This window comes from Oncorhynchus keta, chromosome 10 (genome assembly GCF_023373465.1).
Source record: "Oncorhynchus keta strain PuntledgeMale-10-30-2019 chromosome 10, Oket_V2, whole genome shotgun sequence".
NCBI classification, from domain to species: Eukaryota; Metazoa; Chordata; class Actinopteri; order Salmoniformes; family Salmonidae; genus Oncorhynchus; species Oncorhynchus keta.
This window is the reverse complement of record NC_068430.1, coordinates 77,526,252-77,544,010: the sequence shown is the minus strand read 5'-3', so window position 1 is coordinate 77,544,010 and position 17,759 is coordinate 77,526,252. Positions and strand designations below refer to the sequence as shown.

The window sequence follows — 17,759 nt, the reverse complement described above, 5'->3', positions numbered from 1 at the left end:
CAGATGGAATACAAGTTTGTTATTAAGGCACATGAATGTTCACATGTTCAAGAAGGCATTTTTTGGCCAAAAATGCATTTTTATTTAAAATAATTTACGTTCAAATGGCTCTCCTGTGAAGTAGTGACCTGCGACATATGACCGGTTTCCTGAAACAGGTCACATTTTCTCAAAATGTCTTTCATCAATGTTTTTTTTCCCGGATTGACACTTGACTAGTGAATTCAGACAATCCAATCTGAGATCGAAACATGTGAATCTACGATGCTCACAAGGTCTTTTTTTGATAATGGCCAGTCAAGGAAGAAGTGGGCAGAGTCAGGGGAAACCAGCATATGATTTTAATTTAACCTTTATTTAACTATGCAAGTAAGTTAAGAACAAGTTCTTATTTACAATGACAGCCTACTGGGTTAACTGCCTTGTTCAGGGGCAGAATGGCAGATTTTCACCTTGTCAGCTTGAGGATTTGATCCAGGAACCTTTCTGTTACTGGCCCAACACTCTCACCACTAGGCTACCTGCCTAACCAAACAAGATTCAAACAGAAGATGGCAGTAGATAAAGATACCAATGAATTTACACAAAATTGAAGGTAAAATAATATTTAAAAATAAATAGTAAACCATCCATGTAAAAATACTGTGTTATTAAGAGTTGACGTGGGAGTAGCTTAGGAATTTAGTGAACTAGCTATCTCATCCAGCTTGTAAGCTACATAAAGCAGACATTGTTCAGCGATACCGAAAGTCTGAACGGCCATTTTGTGTGAAAGAGGTGTCTTCAGCTGACTGATCTGAGTATTTGGCCAAATTATTATTTTTTTAGACCTGCCATGCATACAAGTCTGTCTGTCTGTCTCGGTTTATTGAGTCATATTGTGTCTGCATTCTAAAAAATTACAATAAATAATATTTTATGTAACTGGTTGTGTGTCTAGGAGCTGGACATTGCTTCTTCTGAAAGTGTGTGTGTACATTTTGTATGGAAATAATGATTATGAAGGTGAATAAACCACTATCGCTCTACAAATTAATGTAAATGTATTATTTGTAGTTACTGTATGTACAGTACAAGATTGTGATTTTAAAAGCTGTTAATATTCTCTCCACTGAAAATACTGTCATAACAAGGTAAAAACAATGACAAAGAAGTTTATGATAGATTGTTAACACTTCACACATTAGTAAAAAAACAAAAATGATCAAATTAATAAGAAACGTTGAATCAAGAAGAACTATTTCCTTAAATTTGAGTCAAAATTGTGCTATAAATTTGTGATAAAAACAATGAAACAAATATATTTGTAAAAATCTAGCAAACTTATATTAAGTGTATATAAATGAATTGAATTTATTTGCGTAACAGACATATGAAACTAAATGTACTTGCTGTAAATGTACTTGTAGCATCATACCCAAGAACACTCGAGGCTGTAATCGCTGCCAATGGCGCATCAACCAAGGTCTGAATACTTATGTAAATGTATATTTCAGTTGTTTAGTTTTTTGCAAACATTTCTTAAAAACAGTTTGTTGTGTTCAGGTCTTCTTGGTTCTGTTGTGTTCAGGTCTTCTTGGTTCTGGGATTGTTGTTTTAAGTTCTTCTTGGTTTGGGGTTTGTTGTGTTCAGGTGTTCTTGGTTTTGTTGTGTTCAGGTGGTCTTGGTTCTGGGTTTGTTGACTGTTCTGTAGATCTCAGAGGTGTCCTCCTCAGCTGCTTGTGCCGCCGTGGGTCTGAGGAGAGAGAAACAGAAATTATGCAAATCTTTGTCCCAAATGACAGCACCCTATACCCTTTATAGTGCACTACCTCTGACCAGAGCCTATAGGGCTCAGTAGTGCACTAAGAAGGAATAGGGTACCATTTGGAACGCACTGAGAACAGTTCCTCAAACTCATCATCACATCCCTCCGTCATTATAGACAGGTCATAGCAATGACCTTGTCCATTATTGGGTTGGTAGTTTACAATATTATGGGATATCCCCCTTTTTTTAAATTTTCGCCTAAATGACATACCCAAATCTAACTGCCTGTAGCTCAGGCCCTGAAGCAAGGATATGCATATTCTTGGTACCATTTGAAAGGAAACACTTTGAAGTTTGTGGAAATGTGAATTGAATGTAGGAGAATATAACATAATAGATCTGGTAGAAAAAATACAAAGAAAACACCAACCAGTATTTTTTTTTACCACAATCTTTGAAATGCAAGAGAAACGTCACTGTTAAATCCATCACTCTGGTTGTAATTCCGATAGAGTCCACAAGATGGCAGCAGTGTATGTGCAAAGTTTCAGATGGATAACTTGGAGAATGACTGATCCTCAATACTTTTAGTGTGAAGTCCCCCGGTACATTTGAGCAAATCGTGAAGGAGACGTTCGCATTCATATTCCATTTTTCTTCAAAGAATATCGTCAAATCTGAATGCTTGAACTTTGATTTAGCTTTCCAAGTATTAGTAGCCATATTATAAGTTCAGCATCTGCACAACAACCAGTTTTCATAACATCATAACTCTGAATATCCTTATAATTTTTGTCCAAAATTAAAAGGCATGCTGTCGTACAAAGTTAGAAGATACATTTTACAACATATATATGGTTTTTGGATACTCCCGTAAAGCCCAGCTCATTGGCTATCTAGCTAGCTTTTTTTGACCCTGATTGGTTCTTATTTAACAAAGGTACAGTTGTTCAAGTGATGGCCGCCCACGTGACCAAATATGGTGTCCTATACGATATACTAGACACCTAATGAAATAGTAAAATCTTGTTACCTTCTAGGATCTCTGAGGAATATTTATGAACGTGATTTTACTCATTCAAACAACGTTTAGGGTGAGATGTTCACAGATTTTTTTCTTTACAAATTGAACAAGTGGAAATAAAATAAAATACATCGATATTGTGTGCTATATGGACCTTTTCAGGATATGAAAAATGATTTTTATCTAACAAAACGACACTTCATGTTATCTCTGGGACCATTGGGATGATAAATCAGAGCAAGATTTCAGAATGTAAGTACACATTTCACCTTCAGAGGTGAATTTATAAAATCCATCACGTTGAAAAAAGGGTTTTGTTGTTAGTAGCTCTCCTCAAACAATAGCATGGCATTTTTTCACAGTAATAGCTACAATAAATTGGACAGTGACAGTTATATTAACAATAATGAAGGCTTCAGTCGATATAAGACACTTCTATGTACCGACATTTGTTGTTACTCTAAAATCTGTGATCTTGATATAATGCGCTGCATGATTTACAACTGTCCCGTTGACGGAACACCGATCCTTAAGAAGTTGAATATGACATCACTAGGGGTCACTGTTTTGGTTATTGATGACATCTACTACAATAAGCCGCAGCATATGAATGACCTTAATGCAGAATATGCTCACCGGGTGGTAGCACTGGGGGGGTTGAATTTCACAGCAGTGTACTGGACATCTCTGTCCTGTCTCTGGGGTTGAGGCAGTTGGACGATGGAGCACAAAGCTCTTCCTGGTTTTTGGAGGGAGAGACGTGGACGCTGGTGTAGGGAACGTCATCCTGACTCGACGGTGACTGTCTCTGCTGCATGGCCATGTTGTCATAAAGGAGAGTAGAGTCTCCCTGATGGGGAAGAGTATAGACAACACGAGTAGAAAAAGAATACACAGTTCCACAAAGAAAACACATTCATCACAGTCATCTTCTGATTCCAACGGACTCACCTGTCCCTCGTCTGCTGTGTCTCTGGTTTCTATTGAGGTGGATTTGGATGCCTTCGTCCTGTTTTGGACATTCATTTATTAATGATTAATGAAGTTAGTAACAAATCAGAGTGATAAAAGCTAAATGTTCACTCACCTGAACCACATGAAGCCAGAGAGACAGAGTATGAGAACCAGAACAACAATTATGATTCCTACAGCTGCAGTCTTAATTGAGGTATGTTTCCCTATAATAAAATATGAATGATATGAGTACATGGTATGTTGTAAACTGAAAAGAAATCACATTAAAGGCTTGGGAATCGTATAAGCCAACACAAAAGTCAAGTGTAATAAGCCAAATTTAGATTAGATTGTAACATGTAATTGTGTATTTTGCATATTGAAGATGAACCTTTACCTGCTACAATGATCTTCAGAGCTGTAGAGTTCTCAGATGCTATTTTATTCCTGGCCTCACAAAGGTAATGTCCACTGTCCTCAGAGCTGATGTTAGTGATGTTGTAATTCTGTCCTGACAATACTGGTGAGGTTACATTCTTCTTGTACCAGGTGTAATTCTGCACAGGTGGGTTGGCATCACTGCTGCAGGTCAGAGACACTGAACTGCCCTCCACTATTTCACCAGAGTGACTGACTGACACTGAGGTGTTCTTTGGGCCGTCTGGTGGACAGTATGAACCAATACAGTGTTTTAAAACAGTGTTTTACATGAGGAGAATTATGGAACTTGGAGGTAAACTCAGCAAAAAAAGAAACGTCCGCTCACTGTCAACTGCATTTATTTTCAGCAAAACTTAACGTACAATTATATGTATGAACATAAGATTCAACAACTGAGATTCATAAACTGAACATGTTCCACAGACATGTGACTAACAGAAAGGGAATAATGTGTCCCTGAACAAAGGGGGGTCAAACTCAAAAGTAGTAGTAAGTACTGCAGTGCATCTCCTCCTCATGGACTGCACCAGATTTGCCAGGTCTTGCTGTGAGATGTTACCCCACTCTTCCACCAAGGCACCTGCAAATTCCCAGACATTTCTGGGGAGAATGACCCTAGCTCTCACCCTCCGATCCAACAGGTCCCAGACGTGCTCAATGGGATTGAGATCCGGGCTCTTCGCTGGCCATGGCAGAGCATTGACATTCCGGTCTTGCAGGAAATCACGCACAGAACGAGCAGTATGGCTGGTGGCATTGTCATGCTGGAGGGTCATGTCAGGATGAGCCTGCAGGACGGTTACCACATGAAGGAATAGGATGTCTTCCCTGTAACGCACAGTGTTAAGATTGCCTGCAATGACAACAAGCTCAATCCGATGATGCAGTGACACACTGCCCCAGACCATGATGGACCCTCCACCTCCAAATCGATCCCACTCCAGAGTACAGGCCTCGGTGTAGCGCTGATTCCTTTGACGATAAAAGCGTATCTGACCATCACCCCTGGTGACACAAAACCGCGACTCATCAGTGAAGAGCACTGTCTGGTCCAGCAGTGGGTTTGTGCCTACAGGCGACGTTGTTGCCGGTGATGTCTGGTGAGGACCTGCCTTTACAACAGGCCTACAAGCCCTCAGTCCAGTCCCTCTCAGCCTATTGCTTGGGGGGATCCTGTAGCTCAGTTGGTAGAGCATGGTGCTTGTAACGCCAGGGTAGTGGGTTCGATTCCCGGGACCACCCATAAGTAGAATGTATGCACACATGACTGTAAGTCGCTTTGGATAAAAGCGTCTGCTAAATGGCATATATTATTATTATTATTATATATTATTGCGTACAGTCTGAGCACTAATGGAGGGATTGTGCATTCCTGGTGTAACTCGGGCTGTTGTTATTGCCATTCTGTACCTGTCCCGCAGGTGTGATGTTTGGATGTACCGATCCTGTGCAGGTGTTGTTACACGTGGTCTGCCACTGCGAGGACGATCAGCTGTCCGTCCTGTCTCCCTGTAGCGCTGTCTTGGGCGTCTCACAGTACGGACATCGCAATTTATTGCCCTGGCCACATCTGCAGTCCTCATGCCTCCTTGCAGCATGCCTAAGGCATGTTCACGCAGATGAGCAGGGACCCTGGGCATCTTTCTTTTGGTGTTTTTCAGAGTCAGTAGAAAGGCCTCTTTAGTGTCCTAAGTTTTCAGAACTGTGACCTTAATTGCCTACCTGTAAGCTGTTAGTGTCTTAACGACCATTCCACAGGTGCATGTTCATTAATTGTTTATGGTTCATTGAACAAGCATGGGAAACAGTGTTTAAACCCTTTACAATGAAGATCTGTGAAGTTATTTGGATTTTTACAAATTATCTTTGAAAGACAGGGTCCTGAAAAAGGGATGTTTCTTTTTTTGCTGAGTTTATTCTATGAGTGAAATATAAAGATGTGTGATTCTCTCATCAAACAATGAGATGGTTAGGTGTACTTACACTGAACATCTACAGAAATTGTAGAAGAGTTGAGACCTCCATATTCATTCTCAGCCTCACAGTAGTATTCTCCACTGTCCTCAGAGTTAATGTTGGTGATGAGGAAGGTGTTTTCAGATCCTTTCAGTGAAACTCCATTCTTCTTGTACCAGGTGTATTTGTCCACAGGTGGGTTGGCATCACTGCTGCAGGTCAGAGTCACTGAACTGCCCTCCACTATTTCACCAGAGGGACTGACTGACACGGAGGTGGTCTTTGGTTTACCTGATAGAAAGATGAATGTCCCAAAGTGGTAGTGTCACAATACTTTCATTTTGAGTTTTTAAAATATATCTGTTAAACCACACGAGTACAAGATGGAGAGGATCTGCAATACTTACACAAAACTTTTAGAGGAACAAGCTTTGATCTTTTGCAACCAACTTCATTCACTGCCAGACAGTAGTATTCTCCTCTGTCCTCAGGGATGATGTTAGTGATCCTGTAACTCCATCCAGAATGTCTCATTGAGGTTTCAGCTCCATTCGTCTTGTACCAGATGTAAATCTGCACAGGTGGGTTGGCATCACTACTGCAGGTCAGAGTCACTGGACTGCCCTCCGTTATTTCAACAGAGGGACTGACTGACACTGAGAGGTTCTTTGGACTGTCTAGTAAATAATTTTAAAAAAAATACATTAAGGCCTAGATTCTATGACATCTGCTGTAGCACCTGGATTGCGGTTGTTTTGGAGGTGTCATAGTTGGAACTGCATTAGAGCTGTCAAATCCACAAGTAAATCCGGGCACTATACCTCAAGAGCACATTGTCATTGGCTGCACAGAGTTGCATTAAGGGAATTCCCATGAAGTTTTGTTTACAAGTTGGAACACTGGAATATGAGATGTAATCTACACCTCAATTAGGCTGATAGAAATTATCATTATTTTAATTCATGATTGTAATTTGAGCATCATTATTTCTATATTGCCATTCTCGTTGTGAACTTCTAATGGGAGTGGGATGGGTATGTCTTCATGATAATGATCAAGACCAGCTGGGATGGGTATGTCTTCATGATAATGATCAAGACCAGCTGGGATGGGTATGTCTTCATGATAATGATCAAGACCAGCTGGGATGGGTATGTCTTCATGATAATGATCAAGACCAGCTGGGATGGGTATGTCTTCATGATAATGATCAAGACCAGCTGGGATGGGTATGTCTTCATGATAATGATCAAGACCAGCTGGGATGGGTATGTCTTCATGATAATGATCAAGACCAGCTGGGATGGGTATGTCTTCATGATAATGATCAAGACCAGCTGGGATGGGTATGTCTTCATGATAATGATCAAGACCAGCTGGGATGGGTATGTCTTCATGATAATGATCAAGACCAGCTGGGATGGGTATGTCTTCATGATAATGATCAAGACCAGCTGGGATGGGTATGTCTTCATGATAATGATCAAGACCAGCTGGGATGGGTATGTCTTCATGATAATGATCAAGACCAGCTGGGATGGGTATGTCTTCATGATAATGATCAAGACCAGCTGGGATGGGTATGTCTTCATGATAATGATCAAGACCAGCTGGGATGGGTATGTCTTCATGATAATGATCAAGACCAGCTGGGATGGGTATGTCTTCATGATAATGATCAAGACCAGCTGGGATGGGTATGTCTTCATGATAATGATCAAGACCAGCTGGGATGGGTATGTCTTCATGATAATGATCAAGACCAGCTGGGATGGGTATGTCTTCATGATAATGATCAAGACCAGCTGGGATGGGTATGTCTTCATGATAATGATCAAGACCAGCAGCTGCTTCATGATAATGATCAAGACCAGCTACAATGCAGTTGAGCTGGGATGGTCGTCATGATAAAACATCAGCTATCAAGTGGGTATGTCTTCATGATAATGATCAAGAGCAGCTGTATGTCTTCATGATAATGATCAAGACCAGATGGGATGGGTATGTCTTCATGATAATGATCAAGACCAGCTGATGGGTATGTCTTCATGATAATGATCAAGACCAGATGGGATGGGTATGTCTTCATGATAATGATTAGACCACACTGATTGAATCTAGGACTAACAGCCTTATGCTCTGCTTCAGGACCAATGTGAATCTAGGACTAACAGCCTTATGCTCTGCTTCAGGACCAATGTGAATCTAGGACTAACAGCCTTATGCTCTGCTTCAGGACCAATGTGAATCTAGGACTAACAGCCTTATGATCTGCTTCAGGACCAATGTGAATCTAGGACTAACAGCCTTATGCTCTGCTTCAGGACCAATGTGAATCTAGGACTAACATCCTTATGCTCTGCTTCAGGACCAATGTGAATCTAGGACTAACAGCCTTATGCTCTGCTTCAGGACCAATGTGAATCTAGGACTATGCTCTGCTTCAGGACCAATGTGAATCTAGGACTAACAGCCTTATGCTCTGCTTCAGACCAATGTGAATCTAGGATGCCTTATGATCTGCTTCAGGACCAATGTGAATCTAGGACTAACAGCCTAATGATCTGCTTCAGGACCAATGTGAATCTAGGACTAACAGCCTTATGCTCTGCTTCAGGACCAATGTGAATCTAGGACTAACAGCCTTATGCTCTGCTTCAGGACCAATGTGAATCTAGGACTAACAGCCTTATGCTCTGCTTCAGGACCAATGTGAATCTAGGATGCTCTGCTTCAGGACCAATGTAACAGCCTTATGCTCTGCTTCAGGACCAATGTGAATCTAGGACTAACAGCCTTATGCTCTGCTTCAGGACCAATGTGAATCTAGGACTAACAGGACCAATTGAATCTGCTCTGCTCTGCTTCAGGACCAATGTGAATCTAGGACTAACAGCCTTATGCTCTGCTTCAGGACCAATGTGAATCTAGGACTAACAGGACTAACCTTATGCTCTGCTTCAGGACCAGGAACCAATGTGAATCTAGGACTAACAGCCTTATGCTCTGCTTCAGGACCAATGTGAATCTAGGACTAACAACAGCCTGAATGATCTGCTTCAGGACCAATGTGAATCTAGGACTAACAGCCTTATGCTCTGCTTCAGGACCAATGTGAATCTAGGACTAACAGCCTTATGCTCTGCTTCAGGACCAATGTGAATCTAGGACTAACAGCCTAATGATCTGCTTCAGGACCAATGTGAATCTAGGACTAACAGCCTAATGCTCTGCTTCAGGACCAATGTGAATCTGACTAACAGCCTCTGCTTCAGGACCAATGTGAATCTAGGACTAACAACAGCCAATGAATCTCTGCTTCAGGACCAATGTGAATCTAGGACTAACAGCCTTATGCTCTGCTTCAGGACCAATGTGAATCTAGGACTAACAGCCTAATGCTCTGCTTCAGGACCAATGTGAATCTAGGACTAACAGCCTAATGCTCTGCTTCAGGACCAATGTGAATCTAGGACTAACAGCCTTATGCTCTGCTTCAGGACCAATGTGAATCTAGGACTAACAGCCTTATGCTCTGCTTCAGGACCAATGTGAATCTAGGACTAACAGCCTTATGCTCTGCTTCAGGACCAATGTGAATCTAGGACTAACAGCCTTATGCTCTGCTTCAGGACCAATGTGAATCTAGGACTAACAGCCTAATGCTCTGCTTCAGGACCAATGTGAATCTAGGACTAACAGCCTAATGATCTGCTTCAGGACCAATGTGAATCTAGGACTAACAGCCTTATGATCTGCTTCAGGACCAATGTGAATCTAGGACTAACAGCCTAATGATCTGCTTCAGGACCAATGTGAATCTAGGACTAACAGCCTTATGATCTGCTTCAGGACCAATGTGAATCTAGGACTAACAGCCTAATGATCTGCTTCAGGACCAATGTGAATCTAGGACTAACAGCCTAATGATCTGCTTCAGGACCAATGTGAATCTAGGACTAACAGCCTTATGCTCTGCTTCAGGACCAATGTGAATCTAGGACTAACAGCCTAATGCTCTGCTTCAGGACCAATGTGAATCTAGGACTAACAGCCTAATGATCTGCTTCAGGACCAATGTGAATCTAGGACTAACAGCCTAATGCTCTGCTTCAGGACCAATGTGAATCTAGGACTAACAGCCTAATGCTCTGCTTCAGGACCAATGTGAATCTAGGACTAACAGCCTAATGATCTGCTTCAGGACCAATGCCGTTCAAATGGTTGATACATTTTAGATGTTAGTTTCTCCAATATTCCAACACTGATCTGTACTTTACTCACATTTCACATCAATGTCGATATACTCAGACCTCCCTGTCTTCATCCCATTCCAGGCCTCACAGTAGTACTCTCCAGTGTCAGATGACTGGATTTGGTTGAAGACATGCTGTGGTCCTGTCATACTCTGATTGTCACCTCCATTCTTCTTGTACCACCAGGTGTAACTCTGGACAGGTGGGTTGGCATCACTGCTGCAGGTCAGAGTCACTGAACTGCCCTCCACTATGTCACCAGAGGGACTGACTGACACTGAGATGTTCTTTGGGCCATCTGGTGTAAAATAAACATGAGTTCAGTCAGAGAACTATCCAATAGATGATTCACTTACACATAACAGTAAAATAAAGAGATTTGGGCTTTGATATGGTTTAGGATTAATGCAAATTATTGACTTCATTAAACTGATTGCAACATTCCAACACTGATCTGTACTTTACTCACATTTCACATCGATGTTGATTGACTCAGACCTCCCTGTTTTAATCCCATTCCAGGCCTCACAGTAGTACTCTCCAGTGGCAGATGACTTGATTTGGTTGAAGACTTGCTGTGGTTCTGTGTTCCCGTAGGAGACAGACTGATGGCCACTCTTCTTGTACCAGGTATAACGCTTCACAGGTGGGTTGGCATCACTGCTGCAGGTCAGAGTCACTGAACTGCCCTCCACTATTTCACCAGAGGGACTGACTGACACTGAGGTGTTCTTTGGGCCATCTGATAAAAGACCATTATAATTTCCACAAATTAACTTTTAACAAGGCACAGCTATTAATTAATTTAAATGCATTCCAGGTGAATACCTCATGAAGCTGGTTGAGAGAATGTCAAGAGTGTGCAAAGCTGTCATCAAGGCAAAGGGTTGCTACTTTGAAGAATCTCAAATATAAAATACATTTTGATTTGTAAAAAAAGAATTAGGTTACTAAAATATTCCATATGTGTTATTTCATACTTTTGATGTCGTTACTGTTATTCTACAATGTCGAAAATAGTAAAAATAAAGAAAAACCCTGGAATGAGTAGATGTGTCCAAACTATTGACTTGTACTGTATATTATCTTTTTTTCTGAAAACATTAGATTTGACAAATAAAGTAAACCAGTAGATTTTACAAGTCAGTTTGAAATAATGACATTCACATTATGAAAATACATATTCAGAAATGTGTATATTAAAATGTTTTTTGACTCATCATTATTTAAGCAGTTTAAGTATTACCAAAATGTTAAAGATGTACCTACACTGAACGTCCACAAATACAGGGGAAGAGGTGAGACGTCCATATTTATTCTCAGCTTCACAGTAATATTCTCCTCTGTCCTCAGAGATGATGTTAGTGATGCTGTAACTCTGTCCTGATGCTTTTGGTGAGGTTACATTCTTCTTGTACCAGGTGTATTTGTCCACAGGTGGGTTGGCATCACTGCTGCAGGTCAGAGTCACTGAACTGCCCTCCACTATGTCACCAGAGGGACTGACTGACACTGAGGTGTTCTTTGGGCCATCTGGTGTAAAATAAACATTAGTTCAGTCAGAGAACTATCCAAAAGATGATTCACTTACACAAAACATTAAAATAAAGAGATTTGGGCTATGATTATCGTTTAGTATAATTCAGTTAAAATGATTGATTTCATTAAACTGATTCCAACACTGATCTGTACTTTACTCACATTTCACATCGATGTTGATTGACTCAGACCTCCCTGTTTTAATCCCATTCCAGGCCTCACAGTAGTACTCTCCAGTGGCAGATGACTTGATTTGGTTGAAGACTTGCTGTGGTTCTGTGTTCCCGTAGGAGACAGACTGATAGCCAATCGTCTTGTACCAGGTGTAACTCTGCACAGGTGGGTTGGCATCACTGCTGCAGGTCAGAGTCACTGAACTGCCCTCCACTATTTCACCAGAGGGACTGACTGACACTGAGGTGTTCTTTGGGTCATCTGACAAAGGTCCAATATAAAGTCATTAACATCTTGGTTATAGTATTATCAAATCAAACTTTATTTGTTACGTGCACCGAATACAACAAGTGTAGACCTTATCTTGGCTTTCTGAAGAGATTAGATTGAGTGAATAAGGTAAACCAGTAGATTTTACAGGTCAGTTAGAAATAATTACATTCACATTGTGAAAATACATATTGACAGATGTGGATGTTTTATAGTAAAATGTTTCTTGATTTATCATAATTTTAGCAGTTTACAAGCATGAGGAAAACGTTAAAGATGTACTTACACTGAACGTCCACAAATACAGGGGAAGAGGTGAGACGTCCATATTTATTCTCAGCTTCACAGTAATATTCTCCTCTGTCCTCAGAGATGATGTTCGTGATGCTGTAACTCTGTCCTGATGCTTTTGGTGAGGTTACGTTCTTCTTGTACCAGGTGTATTTGTCCACAGGTGGGTTGGCATCACTGCTGCAGGTCAGAGTGACAGAGTTGCCCTCCACTATTTCACCAGCGGGACTGACTGACACTGAGGTGCTTTTGGGGGCATCTGGTAAGGAATAATGTGTGGAGGGGGTTATCATGTGACAATAGTGCAATCAAGACCTTGCATCAGTTATCAGACGAATCAAAGATAACATGACATTGACAGGTCAGAGAACATTAACTAGTCAAAACATTAAAAGAAACACATTTGGAAAGGTGCTTTACGTGACCAACCAGATGCTAAACACTGGTTGTCTACGCGTCTCAAGACTGTGTTTGCCCATTGCACTAAAAGCTAGGTATTAGCGAATGGTTGTAAGCTTCAGGTAAGGGTTAGGCTTCTCATTATGCAAGCGTAGTTCACTGAACCACGTCCACTTTATATTCCATAGGCCTCCACTCTTCTGGGAAGGCTTTCCAGTAGATGTTGGAGTTTTGCTTCCATTCAGCCACGAGAGCATTAGTGAAGTTGGGCACTGATGTTGGGGGATTAGGCCTGGCTCACAGTCGGCATTTCAATTCATCCCAAAGGAGTTCGATGAGGTTGAAGTCAGGTCTCTGTGCAGGCCGGTCAAGTTCTTCTACACCGATCTAGACAAACCATTTCTGTATGGACCTAACTTTGTGCGCGTGGGCATTGTCATGCTGAAACAGGAAAGGGCCTTCCCAAACTGTTGCCACAAAGTTGGAAGCACAGAATCGTTTTCAATGCTGTAACGTAAGTATTTCCCATTCTGTGAGCTTGTGTGGCCTACCACTTAGCGGCTGAGCTGTTGTTGCTCCTATACATTTCCTCTTTACAATAACAGCACGTATAGTTGGCCGTGGCAGCTCTAGCATGTCAGAAAGTTGACAAACTGACTTGTTGGAAAGGTGGCATCTTATGACGGTTCCGTGTTGAAAGTCACTGAGCTCTTCAGTAAGGCCATTCTAATACCAATGTTTGTTTTATAAACCTTTCAGCAATGGATGTGGCTGAAATAGCCAAATTCAGCAATTAGAAGGGGTGTCCACATACTTAAGCATATATAGTGTATGCAGGGTTAAATTGAATAAGAAACGGGATAGAAAATGCACAGTAGCAGCAGCGAATGTGATGAGTCAAAAGACTGCAAAAACGGTCAATGCTGATTGTCCGGGAAGCTATTTGGTTAACTACAGTAATTAGGAGTCTCATGGCATGTGGGTAGAAACTATTCAGGGTCCTGTTGGTTTCAGACTTGGTGCATCGGTACAGCTTGCCACGCAATAGCGATGAGAACATTCTATCACTTGGGTAACAAGAATCTTTGATCATTTTTAGGGCCATTCTTTGTCACTGACCGGTATAGAGGTCCTGAATGGCAGGGACCTTGCGGTTGGATGCCAAGCAGTTACCATACCAAGCAGTGATGCTGCCAGTCAAGATGCTCTCAATGCTGAAGCTGTAGAACTTTTGGAAGATCTGAGGGTCCATGACAAATCTTTTCATTTGTCGTGCCTTCTTCAAGATTGTGCCAATTTAGACTGGTTATTTTGGGGTTCTTGGGCACAGGGACTATGGTGGTCTGCTTGAAACAAGTAGGTATTACAAACTGGGTCAGGGAGAGGTTGGAAATGTCAGTGAAGACACTTGCCAGCTGGTCCGCGCATGCTCACAGCCCCACGGCCGTCCATCCCGGCGGCCTTGTGAATGTTAACCTGTTTAAAAGTCTTACTCACATCAGCTACGGTGAGCGAGATCACACAGTCATCCGGAACAGCTGGTTCTCTCATGTATGGTTCAGTATTGCTTTCATCAAAGCGAGCAAAGAAGGTATTTAGCACATTTGGTAGGTTCACGTCACAAGGCAGCTCGTGGCTGGGTTTCCCTTTGTAATCCGTGATAGTTTTCAAACCCTTAGAATACCCCGAGCTGCAGACCGTACTATTTACCAAGATATTTTTTTTAATGGCAGAGCCGACATAGTACAATTCGATCTTCATCCGGGACTAACGCCTTGCCTGTTTGATGGCTCATTGGAGGTTGTAGCAGGATTTCTTATTAGCATCTGGATTAGTGTCCCGCTCATTGAAAGGGGCAGCTCTAGCATCTGGATTAGTGTCCCGCTCATTGAAAGGGGTAGCACTAGCATCTGGATTAGTGTCCCGCTCATTGAAAGGGGTAGCTCTAGCATCTGGATTAGTGTCCCGCTCATTGAAAGGGGTAGCTCTAGCATCTGGATTAGTGTCCCGCTCATTGAAAGGGGTAGCTCTAGCATCTGGATTAGTGTCCCGCTCATTGAAAGGGGTAGCTCTAGCATCTGGATTAGTGTCCCGCTCATTGAAAGGGGTAGCTCTAGCATCTGGATTAGTGTCCCGCTCATTGAAAGGGGCAGCTCTAGCATCTGGATTAGTGTTCCGCTCATTGAAAGGGGTAGCTCTAGCATCTGGATTAGTGTCCCGCTCATTGAAAGGGGTAGCTCTAGCATCTGGATTAGTGTCCCGCTCATTGAAAGGGGCAGCTCTAGCATCTGGATTAGTGTCCCGCTCATTGAAAGGGGTAGCTCTAGCATCTGGATTAGTGTCCCGCTCATTGAAAGGGGTAGCTCTAGCATCTGGATTAGTGTCCCGCTCATTGAAAGGGGTAGCTCTAGCATCTGGATTAGTGTCCCGCTCATTGAAAGGGGTAGCTCTAGCATCTGGATTAGTGTCCCGCTCATTGAAAGGGGTAGCTCTAGCATCTGGATTAGTGTCCCGCTCATTGAAAGGGGTAGCTCTAGCATCTGGATTAGTGTCCCGCTCATTGAAAGGGGCAGCTCTAGCATCTGGATTAGTGTCCCGCTCATTGAAAGGGGCAGCTCTAGCATCTGGATTAGTGTCCCGCTCATTGAAAGGGGTAGCTCTAGCATCTGGATTAGTGTCCCGCTCATTGAAAGGGGTAGCTCTAGCATCTGGATTAGTGTCCCGCTCATTGAAAGGGGCAGCTCTAGCATCTGGATTAGTGTCCCGCTCATTGAAAGGGGTAGCTCTAGCATCTGGATTAGTGTCCCGCTCATTGAAAGGGGTAGCTCTAGCATCTGGATTAGTGTCCCGCTCATTGAAAGGGGCAGCTCTAGCATCTGGATTAGTGTCCCGCTCATTGAAAGGGGCAGCTCTAGCATCTGGATTAGTGTCCCGCTCATTGAAAGGGGCAGCTCTAGCATCTGGATTAGTGTCCCGCTCATTGAAAGGGGCAGCTCTAGCATCTGGATTAGTGTCCCGCTCATTGAAAGGGGCAGCTCTAGCATCTGGATTAGTGTCCCGCTCATTGAAAGGGGCAGCTCTAGCATCTGGATTAGTGTCCCGCTCATTGAAAGGGGCAGCTCTAGCATCTGGATTAGTGTCCCGCTCATTGAAAGGGGTAGCTCTAGCATCTGGATTAGTGTCCCGCTCATTGAAAGGGGTAGCTCTAGCATCTGGATTAGTGTCCCGCTCATTGAAAGGGGCAGCTCTAGCATCTGGATTAGTGTCCCGCTCATTGAAAGGGGTAGCTCTAGCCTTTAGCTCAGTATGGATGATGCTTGCAATCAATGGCTCCTGGTAGGGATATGTACGTACGGTCACTGTAGGGATGGAGTTATCAGATTAATCCTGAAACATATTCCAGTCTGTGCTAGCAAAACAGTCCTGTAGCTTAGCTTCCGCTTCATCAGACCACTTTCGTATTGAGCGCATCATTGGAACTTCCTGTTTGAGTTTTTTTATTGTAAGCAGGAATCAGGAGTATAAGAGTTATGGTCAGATTTGCCTAAAGGAGGGTGAGGAAGAGCCTTGTATGCATTTCTGTGTGTGAAGTAATGGTAACATAGAGTTGTCTCTAGTTGCCTCTAGTTGGACACCACCAGCCATGAGAAACATCACCTCTGGATGGTCTTTTTCTTGTTTGCTTATGGCCCTATACAGCTTGTTGAGTGTGGTTTTAGTGTCAGCATCGGTTTGTGGTGGTAAATAGACAGCTATGATAAATATTGATGAAAACTCTCTTGGTAAATAGTGTGGTCTGCAGCTCGGGGTATTCTAACTCAGGGGAGAAAGACTTCCTTAACATTAGAGAACACATACCAGCTGTTGTTAACAAAGACACACACCCCTCCCCCTTTCCTTACCCGAGGCTAACATTCAAACACTGAGCTACTCTCATGTTTTACTCACATTTAACATCGATGTCTAAAGATGGAGACCTGTCCGTACTAATTCCATTCGAGACCCAGCAGTAGTACTGTCTAGTGTCAGATGACTTGATTTGGCTGAAAACCTGCTGTGGTTCTGTGTTCCCATAGAAGATACTCTGATAGACACTTCCATTCTTGTACCAGGCATAACTCTGCACAGGTGGGTTGGCATCACTGCTGCAGGTCAGAGTCACTGAACTGCCCTCCACTATGTCACCAGAGGGACTGACTGACACTAAGGTGCTCTTTGGGCCATCTGGTGTAAAAGAAACATGAGTTCAGTCACATAACTATCCAATAGATGAGTCACTTACACAAAACATTCAAAGGAACCGATGTTGGCTATGCTATGCTTTATGGATTCATTTACATTTAAACTGATTCCAACATTTCAACATTGAGTTGTACTTTACTTACATTTCACATCGATGTTGATAGACTCAGACCTGTCTGTCCCCATCTCATTTCGGGCTTCACAGTAGTACTCCCCAGTGTCAGATGACTGGATGTGACTGAAGACATGCTGTAGTTCTGTGTTCCCATGGGAGAAAGACTGATAGTGGGCTCCAATCTTCTTGTACCAGGTGTATTTGTCCACAGGTGGGTTGGCATCACTGATGCAGGTCAGAGTCACTGAACTGCCCTCCACTATTTCATCAGAGAGATGGATTGATGCCAGTGTGTTCTTTGGGCCATCTGAATGACAGAACGAGTGTAAGCATATGCAGTAAGGACCTA

General features: G+C 42.5%; 1 protein-coding gene across 12 annotated transcripts in view; it reads right to left on the bottom strand.

Annotated features, from left to right (window-relative positions):
- Window positions 1-336: 336 nt before the first annotated feature.
- Window positions 337-17,759, bottom strand: part of LOC118383888 (B-cell receptor CD22-like) — a 28,079-nt gene continuing 10,656 nt past the window's right edge. For 3 of the 12 annotated variants that reach the window (XM_052528044.1, XM_052528052.1, XM_052528055.1), the window contains 14 exons: window positions 17,439-17,717; window positions 17,002-17,277; window positions 12,650-12,913; window positions 12,082-12,354; window positions 11,650-11,913; window positions 10,850-11,122; window positions 10,409-10,678; window positions 6,532-6,801; window positions 6,152-6,415; window positions 4,125-4,388; window positions 3,861-3,951; window positions 3,725-3,782; window positions 3,410-3,623; window positions 337-1,735 (listed from right to left, as the gene is read on the bottom strand). In XM_052528044.1, the coding sequence (XP_052384004.1) occupies window positions 3,438-3,623; window positions 3,725-3,782; window positions 3,861-3,951; window positions 4,125-4,388; window positions 6,152-6,415; window positions 6,532-6,801; window positions 10,409-10,678; window positions 10,850-11,122; window positions 11,650-11,913; window positions 12,082-12,354; window positions 12,650-12,913; window positions 17,002-17,277; window positions 17,439-17,717 (3,032 nt within the window). In that variant the 3' untranslated portion in view covers window positions 337-1,735; window positions 3,410-3,437. Of the gene's footprint in view, window positions 1,736-3,388; window positions 3,624-3,724; window positions 3,783-3,860; window positions 3,952-4,124; window positions 4,389-6,151; window positions 6,416-6,531; window positions 6,802-10,408; window positions 10,679-10,849; window positions 11,123-11,649; window positions 11,914-12,081; window positions 12,355-12,649; window positions 12,914-17,001; window positions 17,278-17,438; window positions 17,718-17,759 lie in introns of those variants that run through there. The other 9 variants (XM_052528045.1, XM_052528048.1, XM_052528046.1 and 6 more) reach the window with 9 other exon arrangements.